This window comes from Narcine bancroftii, chromosome 4, assembly GCF_036971445.1.
Source record: "Narcine bancroftii isolate sNarBan1 chromosome 4, sNarBan1.hap1, whole genome shotgun sequence".
Lineage (NCBI taxonomy): Eukaryota > Metazoa > Chordata > Chondrichthyes > Torpediniformes > Narcinidae > Narcine > Narcine bancroftii.
Genome location: NC_091472.1, coordinates 231,051,129 through 231,066,327, shown reverse-complemented (window position 1 = coordinate 231,066,327; position 15,199 = coordinate 231,051,129). Strand labels below are relative to the sequence as shown.

Genomic DNA, 15,199 nt, shown 5'->3' with positions numbered 1-15,199 from the left:
CACTGCACATATTAACTCAGTAGTGGAGAGAGTAGTGAGCACCAAGTTCCTTGGAGTCCACTTTAACAAGAGACCTATCCTGGGCACAAAACATCCCCTCACTTGTCAGGAAGGCACAACTTCCTGGGAATTCTGAGGTGGACAAGGGTACCAGCCACCATCCTGTGAACTTTCTACAGGAACTCAAACGAAAGCTTCCTAGCTGGCTGTATCATAATGTGGTACATTTGCTGCAGAGAAGTGGATCAGAGATCAATCCATAGGACTCTAAGATTGGCAGGGAGGATGGAGTCTCCCTACCCCCATCTATGTGATCTACTGGGATCATTATCTGAAGAGGTGAAGAGGACGCGCAAAATCATTGATGGCCCCTCCGCCCACACATCTTTCAGCGACAGCCATTGGGGAAGAGATACAGGAGTATCAGAGCCAGCACCTCCAGGCTGAGAAATAGTTTCTTCTCAAGGCCAGTGAGATTGTAGAACGACTGAATGAACCTCTCATGTCCACAATATTTACTTATTTTTATGTATGTATATTTGTCCTGCATATGTATCGTTTGTCTTCATATGTGTTATATGTCTTGTGGCGTGTTTGCATGTTTTGCTCCGAGGACAGGAGAACGCTGTTTCATCGGATTGTACTTGTACAATTGGATGACAAATAAACGTGAACTTGAAAGTGAACTCGATGATCAGACATGAAAAATCGTATGTTACATAGCTACTACATGGCACAGCAGTGCAACAGGCAGAGCCCCTGTCTCGCAGCTCCAGCCACCCATCTTCAACCGGCCCTGACTGTGTGGAGTTTGCATGTTCTCCCTGTCACCGCATGGGATTTCCACCCATCCTTTGGAACTCGGGTTTCCTCCCTCATCCTGAAGACCTGCGGGCTGCTGGGTTAATTGGGCACTGTAAATTGTCTCCAGTGAGTAGATAAGTAGAGTTGAGAGGAATGTGGAGAGGATAAAATGGGATGAGTGTGAGATCATTGTAAATGGGTGGCTTATGGTCAGTGAGGGACTGAATTGGCTATCTCCGTGCTGCATTTGTCCTTGACTGTTCTAATAACAGACCCCCCCAGGCAATCCACAGATGGGTCAGGAGGTGACCAATGGGTATTTTTATCTCCATTATCTCTGTTGAGCTCCTCACTAGAGTATTCAACGTTCACGGTGGTGGTCCCAACACTGCTTCTCCTCTGAGGGGAAAGTGAGTGGAGGAGCAGCATGACTGACTCATTTATTCTGTGAGCTCAGACATCACTTTATGAATCAGATGCACCACTGTCCCCTTTCAGTTACTTGTGGGAAATGGAAAAGAACAATTGCATTCTTCCATCACAGCAAGTTTTTCTCTCATGTTATAGATCATTTGTAGTCTGGCATCAAGGAGTTTAGCAGGATGAGTTTGATTCCATGCACCAGACAGGATCTGCATTTTCCACTCCAAGTCTGGGTATTTTTTCCCCCAGTATCAGGACAACTCAATTGCTTCTCAGATCCAATCTCAGGATTATGCAGTTGTGGGTTTGCACGCACGCTGTGAGAGCATCAGAGTGAGTCATGACATCATCCAGCATGGAACAGGTACTCTGCCCAACCTGTCCATGCCAACCATGTTGGCACACTGGGCTACTCCCATTTGCCTGCATTTAGTCCATATCCTTCTGAAGCCTTCCTATCCATGCATCTGTTGTAATGGTACTCACCTCTACAGCTTCCTCTGGCAGGTCATTCCAAATACAGATAATCTACTGAGTGAAAAAGTTCCCCCTCATTTCTCTCTCACCCTAAACATATGCCCTGTAGTTAGTTCTAGAACCAGTTCTGTTCTTCCGTTGCTAATTTCTATACAGTTGGAGTGGAATGGGTAGTCTTGCGACATCCAATCATTGACATTATCTTATTTGGAGAAATTATTTTTGGCTGAGGTAGTTTAACTGCAGTTCAGTCGATTGCTGTCTTGGCTCAACATGGAAAGGCTGTAGAGATGAGTGCAAAAACCCAAGCAGGTAGTGGAAAGAGTACTGATCTTCAGTTGAGGATCTGGTCTATTTCTTGTGAATGATCTCATGGCATGGTTAGGGAAATGCAATCCTCAGCAGGTCACACAACCTCCACAGGAAGTAAAGGGTAATGAACATTTCGGGCCTGGGCCTTTCAACAGGTATCTGGCCAGGCCTGAAACTTTGGTTACCCTTTTCTTCTGATAGATGCTGCGTAACCTATTGAGTTTCTCTGGCACATTTGTGGATTGCATTTGACCTCAGTATCTGTAGACTTTATTGTATAACAACGTGGTTAGGGAAGTCATTTTTGGCGTCTTGGTCGACCTTTATCCATAATAGAATCACGAAGCATGAATCATCCAATACTGCTCGTAGAACCTACTCTTTCTTGAATATAACAGGCTGTGACTACACCAGAAATAAATTGGCTGCATAGTTCCTTTAGCATTTCCAGAGGGTGTAAAAGGCACTCTGTTAGACTCCTGAAGCAGGTGCTATGCTGAGCTCTGTCATAGGAAGGTATTATCAGGTGGACAGAGATGCAGGTTCAAGGATGCTTGCAAAGCCTCCTTGATGTATTGCCGCATTTCCACTGACCCCTGGGATTCTCTGGCCCACAACAACTCAAAGTGAATAAGGAGTGTTTGGGATGGGATTAAACAGATTGCATCCACATGGAAGCCCAGTATAGATGACAGAGGAATGGGACTGTCTCACAAACCAGCCACCCCCGCCCCCCCCTTCCCCCACTACAGAAGAGTCTGAAGTTCTCACATTGGCCTCATCATTGACCCCCAGAGAACTGGAGTGCCATCAAGTCTTCCTAGATCCCAGAACAAGTATATGGCTGTCTCTCATCTTACACATGGTCAAAGGGTGAATGAGATTCAAGCAGGTCCTTTAATTTCTGCATGATACTCACTTCCCCCTTGTTTTCTCCCAGCGCAGATTAGTCTGTGGCGGCACACAGGGGACTGCAGATGCTGAAGTTTAAAGCTGAACACAATGTGCTGGAGGAACTTGGTTCCGACCCGAAATGTCACCCCTTTTTCTCCCACGGGTGCTCCTCGGCCCACTGATTTCCCCCAGCAGATTGTGTTGAGAGTAGTCAGTCATATTGATAATCCAGGAGCTCAGAATCCCATGCTTCCATCGGATTGATGCCTTCAGGGAGCTTGCAAGAAGTACGTCTCTGGTACCCTGCTTGCAGTTTAGGAAGGTTCGGCACGCTGCTGTTTGTGGAACTCTTATCATCCTTCAGTTGCTTTTGATGTGGAATGCACTCCTGCCAAGTGTCGGACCTGAGTGTTTGAAATGAGACCGACAAAAGTCTGGGTCAACCAGGTCAAGTTATCTTGGCATTGATGGAAAGTTTAATGGTGCCTCCCTCTGCTTTAGAAAGCCGAGAGCACATTGTTTGGAAGGGAAAGGTTCCTTTGCGTGACTCAGGGCTGTATTTACATTATTTGTTGGCAGTCTTTTCTCATATTGGAGCTGCAACAGAACAAAGCAGTCATTAATTGTGAGGGATGTTTACCAGCATTAATAGCATTGCACAGAGGGAAATATGCCTTTATAGAACAAGATATTTTTTTAAAAATCCTTAAGTCTGGATTATCCTGCTCAATCAGCTGGGATACAAAGAGAAGCTGGCATGAGTCTAGATTCTGTTTCGCTGCTGGGAGAGGAAAATTAGTGCAGTGATTCTTGATAAACTTGTAAGCTGCTTCCACTGCCTTGGAGTTCTTCTGCTGTGACCTGAACAGCCACTGTTAACTTATTCCTGTAGGAGATGGGAACTCAGTCTCTTGTACTAAAGGTGCTGGCACCGGAGAGGTGGAGCACCTGGGGACAACTGAAGGTTACGGTCCAAATCCCATGTTCCAGGAGGAGACTGCCAGTGCCCACCTCCCGGCTTCATGGGCTGCACGCTCGGCAGCGTCCACGAGGCGTGGCAGACTCCAAAGGAGCAGCGGTCTGGTGCACGGCACCAGAAATGGAGAGAAGACCCCTTCTTCCCTCCCCCCAACTGTTAAGGAGAAGCAGAGGAGATGATCCTAGAGGACCAGTGTTCAGCAGCTGAGGGACCCACACAAGCTGGAGGCAGTCAGCGACCTGCGGTCGAGGGTCTCATACATGCTGTGGCCTCCTGGCAATTTGCGGTTGAAGGACCCGCACAGATTCAAGATTCCTTTATAGTCGTGTAATAAAAACAATCAGTGTTACACGGAATTTGCTCTTGCCTGCTGTAAGGCAAACAGATTCGCTAGCGGCAGAAATTGTCTGAAACGCCTTACAGTCAGAGAAAGAGAAGCAAAGGAGAGTCCCCGAGTGTCTGTGAATTTGCCTCCAGCGCTGCCGCAGCCCCCATATCCACAGAGTCCAGTCCAAGCCAGCAGCACCCCAAGCTCCAGATCTGAATCTCTGACACGATTGGGAAACCTTCAGTGCCCTCAGCACCTTCTCGCATCCAGGTTTCAATACCTGGTACCCCTTCAGCCAGTCTGCAGCCTGGTGTGAATATCTCAAGCAGCCCACTGCCAACATGGGTTCCTAACCGTGAGTCCCCAACAGTCCCCTCACTTTACGCTGCTGCCGTGGTCACCATCTCATTGATCACCTCCTCTGCTTCTCTTTCTGAAACGCGTATCAGTGGAAGATGGTCCTATGCAGAATAATAAATCATTGAATAAGTTAAAGGCCTCCAGCAGATAATCGCTGATTTATGTTAAAATAGCTAGGTTTTTGCTGGATTTATATAGGCAAAAAAAGTTTTGTTTGAATTTTTATTTAATAAAATAACTAAGGTGAATATCTGTTGGCATTTAATGTTTTTGCAATACAGTTTAAATTTTATTTTTTTTAATTTTGAAACTGTGTATGTGCTTTTATTTTATATAGGTCATGGGTAACCTATGACCATGTAAGTCAGGGCCGTTGCCAAGGTGGGAGGAGTAAATGAATTATTGTGCCCCTCCCCCACATCACTAGCGTCATTTCCCCCCCCCAACCCCCACTGAGACCCTGCAAGCCCTCCTTTTTGGTAATGTGGAAATGATCACTCTACTAAGATGGCAGAGTATGGGTGACCTTATATGGATATGCCCCTCCATGGATGAATTGTTTCCATGAGCTTTGCACCATCACCTGCCCTTGGCCTGATGATTCTTGTGGCGGCCAAACTGATGGAGCATTCCGTTTCAAACTTTTGTCAAGGATCTGTTGGAGGGGTTAAAAGAAAATCTGATTTTTTTTTCAATTAGGGGCTGACTCAGAATGGGGAATGGGGTCCTATGGGAACTGACTCACGATAATGAATTTATTGTCATTTATATTCTGCAGTATACATCTGCACCAAAATTCTTACTTGCTGCAGTTGTATATAAAGAAGCTCATCAATGACTGCTATATACTAAATAATTTAAATGAGACAATAATTCAACAAAAATAGATAAAATATTCATAGTTATCCAGTGAAAAACACAAGTTTCAGGAATAGTGGAGACAGTCATTTTGTGGTGTTGGGCCAGTCCTGATTAGGGAGGTTTAAGAGTCTGCTATCTGTTGGAAAGAAACTGTTCTTGAACCCAGAGGTACTGGACTTCAGGCTTCTGAACCTTCTGCCTGAAGGCTGCAGTGAGAACTCCTGTGACCAGGATGATGGGGGGCCTCATTGATGTTGGCTGCCTTCTTGAGGCAGTGCCTCACGTAGATGCATTCAGAGCATTGGAGGTCAGAGCCTGTGATGGACCTTGGCTATGTTTGTTGCCTCTGTGTTCCAAACCAGGCTGTGATGCCACCAGTCGGTATACTTTCCACAATGCACCTGTAGAAGCTTTATAGAATATCTAACAACATATCAAATGTTGTCAGACTCCTTGGAATGTAAAGCCACTTGTGTGCCTTCTTCATGGTTGCCTCAATGTGCTGGCTCCAGGGGAGGTCTTTTGAAATAATAGGCAGCCAGATGAATGTTTCATCTCATGGGAGAACTGCCAGAGGAAATGGCGTCATTACCAGGGGTGATGGAGATATCCAGAGCCAGACTGGCACACTGCTCTGCACTGGCCATGAAGCCCATCCTCTCAGTGTGAAAGGGGTGACCTCCTCTGTTCTCACTTGAACACATCTGTCATGGGCTGTGGGGTGTTGCATGTGCTCTCCTGAGTGAAGAAGACCTTGCATCCCCTCAGGCTCCAGATGCCTGCCAGCCCTCAAGCCAATGTTCCTAGATATGAATGAATGAAGTTTATTGTCACGCACACAAGTACAATGTACTGATGCTCCAAAATTCTTACTTGGTGCAGCCACCCCACAGGTTCATAAAACACAATCATAGCAATTTAAGCATGTTATAGCACAAAATTTCAAGTTTATTATCATCCAATTGTACAACTACAACCTGACAAAACAACATTCTCTGGTCCTCGGTGTAAAAACATGCAAACACACATCCAGGCAAAGGATACATATGCAGCACGTATATACAATAATAATAAATAAATAAATATTGCTTAATAGATAGTCGAAACTCAGAGGGTTTGTGTGAGCAGTTCGTTCAGTCGTTCTGGAGTCTCACTCCTGTGGGAAGAAGCTGTTTCTCCGCCTCTGATACTCCTGCATCTCTTTCCCTCAAAGAGACAAAAAGAAATCTATAAATTAAGGGAAAAGACAACAAATAATATATGCTCATAGTTGGCCAGAAGTGCAAATGTGCACGGTGTTGGCCGTACAGATAGATCTATGGCTGGTTATGGTTCAAGTAAAGCCCTACACTTGCTCCAGATCGCAAAGGGTCAAAATATAGGAGCTAGCAAGTTGAAATGCAGTAAGGGATTGGTAGCTGAATGTTCACTGTGTTCATTGGAGTCAGCCTTGCTGGTCACACTGTGATTAGTCAGTCAGGGGTGAGATACCGAACCTTTTTGGAAGTGGGGGCGTCAGGTGATGTGCAGCTGCTAATACTCCGCCCTCCTGTTTTCTAGGCTCTGAACGGCTTTATTCTGGTTGTCACTGCTGAAGGGTACGTCTTTTACACATCCTCCACCATCCAGGATTACCTTGGCTTCCACCAGGTGAGTGTGTAACCAGCTGTGTAGGATCCTCACTGTAGAACCACTCTAGGAAAGTCCAATTGCCGAACCTAGCCTCCTGAGTTAAATGTTGACTCAATACACAGTAGTGATTCATTTCCAATTTATTCATTGCTCCTCTTACAACCAGACCACACTTTAATTCTTGGTATCACTGGTTTTAACCAGTTGCTCATCTGAATTTGAGTTCTGGAACCCCTTTGCTTGGTTCATCTCTTGTAAAGGGAGCCCTTGCTCCCCTTTTGAATTTAATCTTTAATCCTTCATCCTTAATGCAACAAAATTAAATTGGATGATGAGAGATGTTGTTAAAAAGAAATAGGGATCTGAAATCAGGCATGGCTCAAAAGGAATATTAAAATAATGCAGCAAGGAACTCAAACAGAGAATCAGGAGAGCCCAGAAGGTCCATGAAAAGTGAGGAGGAGTAAGGAGGATGTGTAATTGGATCATAGGTTTCCTCACCTCCAGACCACAATCAGTGAGAACATCTCCACAATCTCCATCAGTACTGGAGCACCACAGGACTGTGTTCTTAGCCCCCTGCTTTACTCCCTTCACACCTACGACTGTGTGGCTCAGTACGACAATACCACCATCTACAAACTTGCCGACGATACCACGGTAGTGGGTTGTATAAAGAAAGGTGACGAGTCAGCATACAGGAGGGAGATTGAAAACTTGGCTGAATGGTGCACCAACAACAACCTTGTGCTCAGTGTCACCAAAACCTAAGGTATATGATCCAATGATCATTGGGGGATCAGAGGTGGGGAGGGTGAGCAAATTTAAGTTCATGGGAGTCACTATCTTGGAGGATCTTTCCTGGACCCAGCATAATAATGACATTGTGAAGAAAGCACGTCAGCATCTCTACTTTCTCAGGAGTTTGCGGAGGTTTAGTATGACACCAGAAACCCTGGCAAATTTCTACAGATGTGTGGTGGCAAGTGTGCTGACCGGCTGCATCACGGTCTGGTATAGGAACACGAACACCCCTGAGTGCAAAGCCCTCCAAAAAGGTTGGGCAGCCTAAACTGAGAGTTCACTACAACAGATTAGTACAAGCTATTTATCTGGTACTTGCCAATAAAAAAAAAACAACAGAAATTCAAAACATTTTGGAAGGTAAAGTCAAAATACAAATTAACACATACGAAAATAGTTTATAAAAGGACACCGTCTCTTCAAACTTAACAGAGATATCAAAAGTACAGCTTCTAATTTTTTCTAGACTTAAACATGACATAACTTGAGGGAGCCATTGCATCAAAGTAGATGAATTAAGATCCTTCCATTTAAATAAAATGCCTCTTCTGGCCAACAATGTAGTGAAGGCTACAACCCGATGTGCAGAAGTGGGAACTCGTCCCACCTCGGGAACTATAATTCCAAAAATAGCAGTCAATGGATTAGGTTCCACTCTAATACCCAGTATAATTGATCAAAGTCTTGAAAATATCTGTCCAATACTTCTCCAGGTGTAATGAAATCCGAATGGGGCCTTGTAAACCTGTTAGTGATCAGTTGATCAATCAGTACTGCATGGTGCAGTAATGCTGTATGCTTGAGGTATTGCTCCCTTTGAATGGCAGTATTTAGTTTGCTGAAACCCCTTCTTGCATTGATCGCTCTTTGCTGCTGTGTTTGAGGAGCTCTACCACTGTTAAAGCAACATCAGGAAATGAAGTCTGCTGAGCATCTTTGGATAATTTTATTATGAAACGTCTTATTTGTGCTTTGACTGAGATGGTAGCCTTGCTGTCTGGAGAGAGGTGATGTTAAGAGTTTGCTTGGTCATGAAGTTATTAGCCTTCTATCCAGCAATATAATAACATGAAATAGGAGCAGGAGTCGGCCATCCGGACTGTCGAGCCTGCTCTGTCATTCAATAAGATCATGGATGATCTTACTAGCCACTCAGCTCCACCTACCCGACTTTTCCCCATAACCCTTAATTTCATGACGGCAGCCTCTACTGCTTCCTTGGGCAGAGAATTCCACAGATTCACTACTCTCTGGGAAAAGCAGTTCCTCCTCATCTCTTGCTAAACCTACTCCTCCGAATCCTGAGCCTCTGTTCCCGTTCTAGTCTCACCTAGCAGTGAAAACAACTTTCCTGTCTCTATCCTATCTATCTCTGTCATAATGTTCTATGTTTATATAAGATCCCCTCTCATTTCTTCTGAATTCTAGCAAGTTATAGTCCCAGGCAACTCATTCTCTACTCATATGCTGAGCCCCTCATCTCCAAATCAAACTGGTGAACATCCAAAGCCAGTACATTCTTTCTCAAAAGAGGAAGACCAGAGCTGCACACAATACTACAGCCACCAGTACCCTGTAGCAGAATCTTCCTGATCATAAATTAGCAATGAAGGCCAGCATTCCATTTGCCCTCTTGATTACCTGTTGCACCTGCAAACAAAACTTTTGCATTTCATGCCCAAGCCCTCCCAAGTCCTTCCGCTCAGCAACATGCTGCCATCTTTCTCCATTCAAATAATAATTTGATTGACTATTTTTCCTTCCAAAGTAGATGGCCTTGCATTTTCCAACATTGTACTCCATCTGCCAGACCCTCGCCCATTCACTTAACCTATCTATACCTCTCTGCAGACTCTCCGCGTCCTCTGCACAATTTGGTTTTCCACTCAATTTAGTGTCATCAGCAAATTGAGATACACCACACTCGGCCCCCTCTTCCAAATTGTTAATGCAAATCATGAACTGTTGCGGCCCCAGCACCGTCCCCTACGGCTCTCGCTCATCACTGATCAGAAACCAAAGAAACACCCACTTATCCCGACACTCTGCTTTCTGTTGGTTAACCAATCCTCTATCCATGCTCCATATCTATGCAGCACCTTATCAAATGCCTTCTAGAAATCCAAGCATATAACATCCATTGTTCCCCTCTATCTACTCCACCTATTATGTTCTCCAAGAACTCCATAAATTTGTCAAACCCGACCCTGCCCTTCCTGTGAATGCCTGATGGAATAATTTCTACCCAAGTGTCTCGCTATTTCTTCCTCAATAATAGCTTCAAGGATTTTCCCGACTGCACATGCCAAGCTAACTGGCGTAAACCGTAGCTAGCTGCGTTTTGCCTGCATTCTATTTTTTAATCAGTGGCGTGACATTTGCCATTTTTTACCAGAACCTGCCCAGATTCCAGAGAATTTTGTTAAATTACCACCATGACCTCCGTAATTTCTCTCAGTATCCTGGGATCAGGACCAGGGGACTTACCCACCTTATGACCCACTAGTTTACTCAGCACTACTTCATCAGTGATAGCAATTGTATTAAGGTCCTCACATCCCATCACATTGTTAACATAGTCTTTGGCACGTTAAGCGTGTTTTCCATTGTAAAGGCTGACTCAAAATAGCAATTTAACGCCTGGGCCATTTTCATATTACCCAATGTTAAAACCCCCTTCTCATCTTCCAAGAGACTTACATTAGCTTTCACCATCCTTTTCAACCTGATATACTCATGAAAACCTTTCTTATGCTTTCTATATTTTGTGCTAGTTTGCATTCATAATCTATCTTCCCTGTCTTTATTCCTTGCTTACTGGTTCTTTGTTGCTATTTAAAATGCTCTTAATTCTGGGTGGCATGGTTAATGTTAGTGTTTAGCATAACAGTGTTGTTAACAGTGTGTTAACAGCACCAACGATTAGGACTGGGGTTCAAATCCTGCGATGTCTATAAGGAGTTGGCATGTTCTCCCTGTGTCTGTATGGGTTACCCCTGGGGGGGAGGGTCCAGTTTCTTCTCAGCCTTCAAAACGTTCCGGGGATTGGGTGTAATTGGGCAGCATGGCCTTGTGGCTGAAAGGGCCTGTAACCATGCTGTATGTCCAAAACAAAAGATGTACCACTTTGGATACCATTGGGTGTGATGCCTTCACAGGATAAGGCAGCAGTAATCAAGAACATGGCACTGTAGGTGTGTCTGCTGCAGGAGAGCAGGAAAAAGACTGACAGAGCTACAGTGGTCAGGAGTTCCACAGGGAATAGACAGGAGCTTTTGTGGCCACAAACCGATGGTGTGTTATTTCCCGAGAGCAAGGGACAGGGATGTCTCGGAGTGGCTGCAAACCATTCTGAAAGGGGAGCCTGAGCAGCCATTTGTCATGGGGCATAAGCAAAATTGCGGCACTGAAATAATCAACGGGAGAGTGGGAAGCAGCGACACAGCGCTGCTCCAAAGGGTTCAACCACCTGGTCCTAATGCCGTAGGCTCGATGCGCTGAATTCTTCCAACAGATTTTTATTTTGCTCTAAATTCCAGAGTTTGCAGTTATGTGTGTCCCCAAAAATATTGCTTTTGCAACAACATTGAGGAGTGGCTCTCTGGAACATCAAGCAGCCAAAATATTAAGTTATAAAACAGATCCATGTCCTGGGCTCTGAACTCTATAGGCCTACCTGTAGCCCCCAGTTAGTTCAGATTGGCAAAAGCATCTCTTCCACAATCTCCATCAGCTCCAGACCACAGCAGGGATGTGTACCCTTGCACTACTTGGCTTACGCCTATGATTGTGTGGCGAAGTTCAAGAACAACACCATCTACAAGTTTGCTGGTGATACCACGGTAGTGGGCTGTAAATGAATTAGCATACAGGAGGCAGATTGTAAACTTGGCTGAATGGTGTAGAGTATTAACAACAACCTCTCACTTATTAGCATCAAGATGAAACTGATTGTAGGAATCAAGAGAGGAAAACCAGAGATATGTGATCCAGTCATTGAGGGATTAGAGGTGAAGAGGAGCAGCAGCTTTAAATTCCTGGAAGTCGCTATGTCAGAGGACCTATCCTGAACCCAACATACTAATGTCATTATGAAGAAAGCACGTCAGCACCTTTACTTTCTCAGGAGCTTGAGGAGGTTGGGTATATCATCTAAAACTTTGGCAAACATCCGCAGATGTGTAGTGGAAAGTGTGCTGACCAGCTGCATCACAGCCTGGTATGAGGGCTCCAAATCATCTGAGCGGAAAGCCCTGGACACACTACATCACAGGCAAAACTCTCCTCACCATCCAGAAAGTCTACATGGAAGGCTGCCACCTGCAAGCAGCAGCAATCATCAAGGACCCACACCATCCAGCACATGCTCTGTTCTTGCTGCTACCACCTGGAAAGAAGTATAGGTGCCACAAGACTCGTACCACCGGGTTCAGGAATAGCTATTACCCCTCAGCCATAAGTCTCTTCAATAAACTCATTTAGAGATTCATTTAAGGAGTAATATGCTCATTATTTATTGCCCTATATATTTATACCTGCATTTGCCCAATCAGTTCATTTATAGTTCCTGATGTGTACAGTTTACAGTCACTGGAATAGAAATTACTAAGCCTGGCCTGCAGAAAAAAAGTATCAGAAGTTGTATATGATGATCTGACAATAAGTTTGAACTTCAGTTTAACTTCACTTCAGCTCTTGTTTGGAGGGAGATGTGTCTTTGAAGTTGTGTTGATAGAATTTCCTACACCCGATGATTAATTGGTTTCAAGGGCCACTGGAAGTATAATGGAGATACCCACTTAATTGCTTCCTGACGGCTCATCTAAGGATTTCAATGAAGGACGGTTAATGATAACAATCATTCATTGTCTTTCTCTGCACAGTTACAATGGTACAGAATCAGAATATCCCACACCCAGTGACTGGTTACCATGAACTTAGTGTTCAGTGGAACTTAAATTGTGAATAGTTTTATTTTCCTCGGAAGACTGGTTCTCATTTAATATGATACCTGCTATTCACATAATTCTTGAATAATCTTCCAAACCTTCTCACCACTTCCCACGGACTTGTAGACACTGAGAAGATTTGGACATTGGGTTCAGGAGCTGGGTCAATGAAGCAAGTAAGTTCAAGTTAGCTAAAGACGAGCACTCAGCTACACAAGGTCAGCTTTTTCCCTGCAGTCATCAGGTTCCTGAATTATCAATTAAACCAAAAACACGGCCTTACTTTTTGTGCACCACTATTTAAAAAAAAATTTATAGTAAACTTGTAAGATGGTCATAATATGTATCTTTACACTATAATGCTGATCCAAAACTCCAAATTTCATGACTTGTTCATGACAATAAATGCTGAAGTTTATGATCATCTGATTATACATATACCACCTGATAAAGCAGTGTTTCTCTGGACCACAAAGCACACACATAATGCACAGCACATAGCTACGTAAAGATATAATATAAAATAAAATATATATAAATACATATTTTGGAGTATTGTGCACAGTTTGGGCATGCAGCCATTGGAAGGGTGTCATTAAGCTAGAAAGGGTACAGAAAGGATTCTCAGGAATGTTACTGGAACTGGTGAGTTTGAGAGATAAGGAAAGAGCAAGATAGGCTGAAACATTGGAGGCTGCGGGGTGACCTTGAGGGTACGTGTGGGTGTCTGCTCTGCGTCAGATTGTACCTTGTTGCGTTCCTGCCCTCCCATTTTAAAAGGTGAAGAATGCCACCAGCTCCTGGCTAGAGTTCAGAGGCAAATTCCAGAGCACGTCAGTGCCAGAGAAGCACATCATGAATTATCTCAAGCTCTTCCTCCTCACCTGCACGAACCTTTCTCCTTCCTTCACTTCATCCCTTCTAACCATGACTTTGCATCTCTCCTGCTCTTTTCTCCTGACTTGCTCTTTTTATCACACTCTGCCCTTCTTCCTCTCCTATTTCTCCATCCCCACTCTCCATCTTTTTAACTTTAAAAAATTTTTTAACAATACAGATTAAATGTCCTTTGGCCCATGAACCCATGACATGCAATTAAACCCACTTAACTTAACCAACCCTTCATGCTTTTGGAGAGCAGGAGGAAAATGAAGTGCCTGAAGGAAACCCGCACAGGCCATGGGGAGAAGGCACAAATTCCTTATAGATAGCAATGGGTTTGAACCTGGGTCGCTAGGGGTGTAGTGGTCTGGCACTAACTGCTACGCTAAGCATGCCTCCCATCTCTCTCTCTCTCTCTCTCTCTCACATCCATTTTAAAATCTCTAACACACACTCTCTCTCCTCCCCCCCCCACCCCCCTCAAATTATTGATCTTTCTCTACTGCCATAGTGGACCCTCAAATTATTGATCTTTCTCTACTGCCATAGTGGACCCTCAAATTATTGATCTTACTGCCATAGTGGACCCTCAAATTATTGATCTTTCTCTACTGCCATAGTGGACCCATTTCTGATTCTGGCCTTTCTTTCAATGAAAGCCTGCAAACAGGCTACAAAGCAATCACGAGGGAGTGCTCAATGCTTCTTGAACTAGAGGATTATAAATCCATATAATCCAAATAGGGACTCCAAATTTTCTGATTAAAAAAGTAATTATCATGTAAATAATTTTTTTCCAATGGGATACAAGATCTCAATTCCATATGCCATCTATGTCAACTCAAATCAGTCTCATTTTTCCAAGTAATTGCTAAACAGTTTTGGGCTACAGCCAATGCTAGTTTCAGAAATGCAATTTGAAACCTAGTTAATCTCAATTCTAAACTCAACTTTTTTAATATTACCCAACAAAAATACTGATGGATCCAATGGAAATTTAACTTACTGACAATCAACACAGGTGCACCTCAAGGATGTGTGCTTAGCCCACTGCTCTACTCATTATACACCCATGACTGTGTTGCCAGCCACAATTCCAATGCTGTCTAAAAGTTTGCTGATGACACCACAGTTGTCAGTAGAATCATAACCAGCAGTGAGGAAGTGAACAGGAGGGAGATAGATCAGCTCGTTGAGTGGTGTCACACCAACAACCTTGCGCTCAACATTAGCAAAACCAAGGAGATGATTATGGACTTCAGGAGGAAGTCAGGCGAACACGACCCAATCCTCATCGAGGGCTCAGTAGTGGAGAAGGCCAAGAACCAAATTCTTGGATGTCATCATCGAGGATCTGTCTAGGAGCCTCCATGTTGATGCAATCACAAAGAAGGCTCGCTAGCACCTATACTTTATGAGGTATCTGGGGAGATTTTGTATGTCACTGAAGACTCTCATAAACCTCTACGGGTAGACTATGGAGAGCATTCTGGT

The 15,199-nt window shown here is 44.1% G+C and overlaps 1 protein-coding gene across 2 annotated transcripts in view; it reads left to right on the top strand.

Annotated features, from left to right (window-relative positions):
- LOC138761702 (aryl hydrocarbon receptor-like) overlaps positions 1–15,199 on the top strand; it is a 144,965-nt gene that overhangs the window by 112,174 nt on the left and 17,592 nt on the right. For both annotated transcript variants that reach the window (XM_069934285.1, XM_069934284.1), the window contains exon 4: positions 6,999–7,088. In XM_069934285.1, the coding sequence (XP_069790386.1) occupies positions 6,999–7,088 (90 nt within the window). The remainder of the gene's footprint in view (positions 1–6,998; positions 7,089–15,199) is intronic.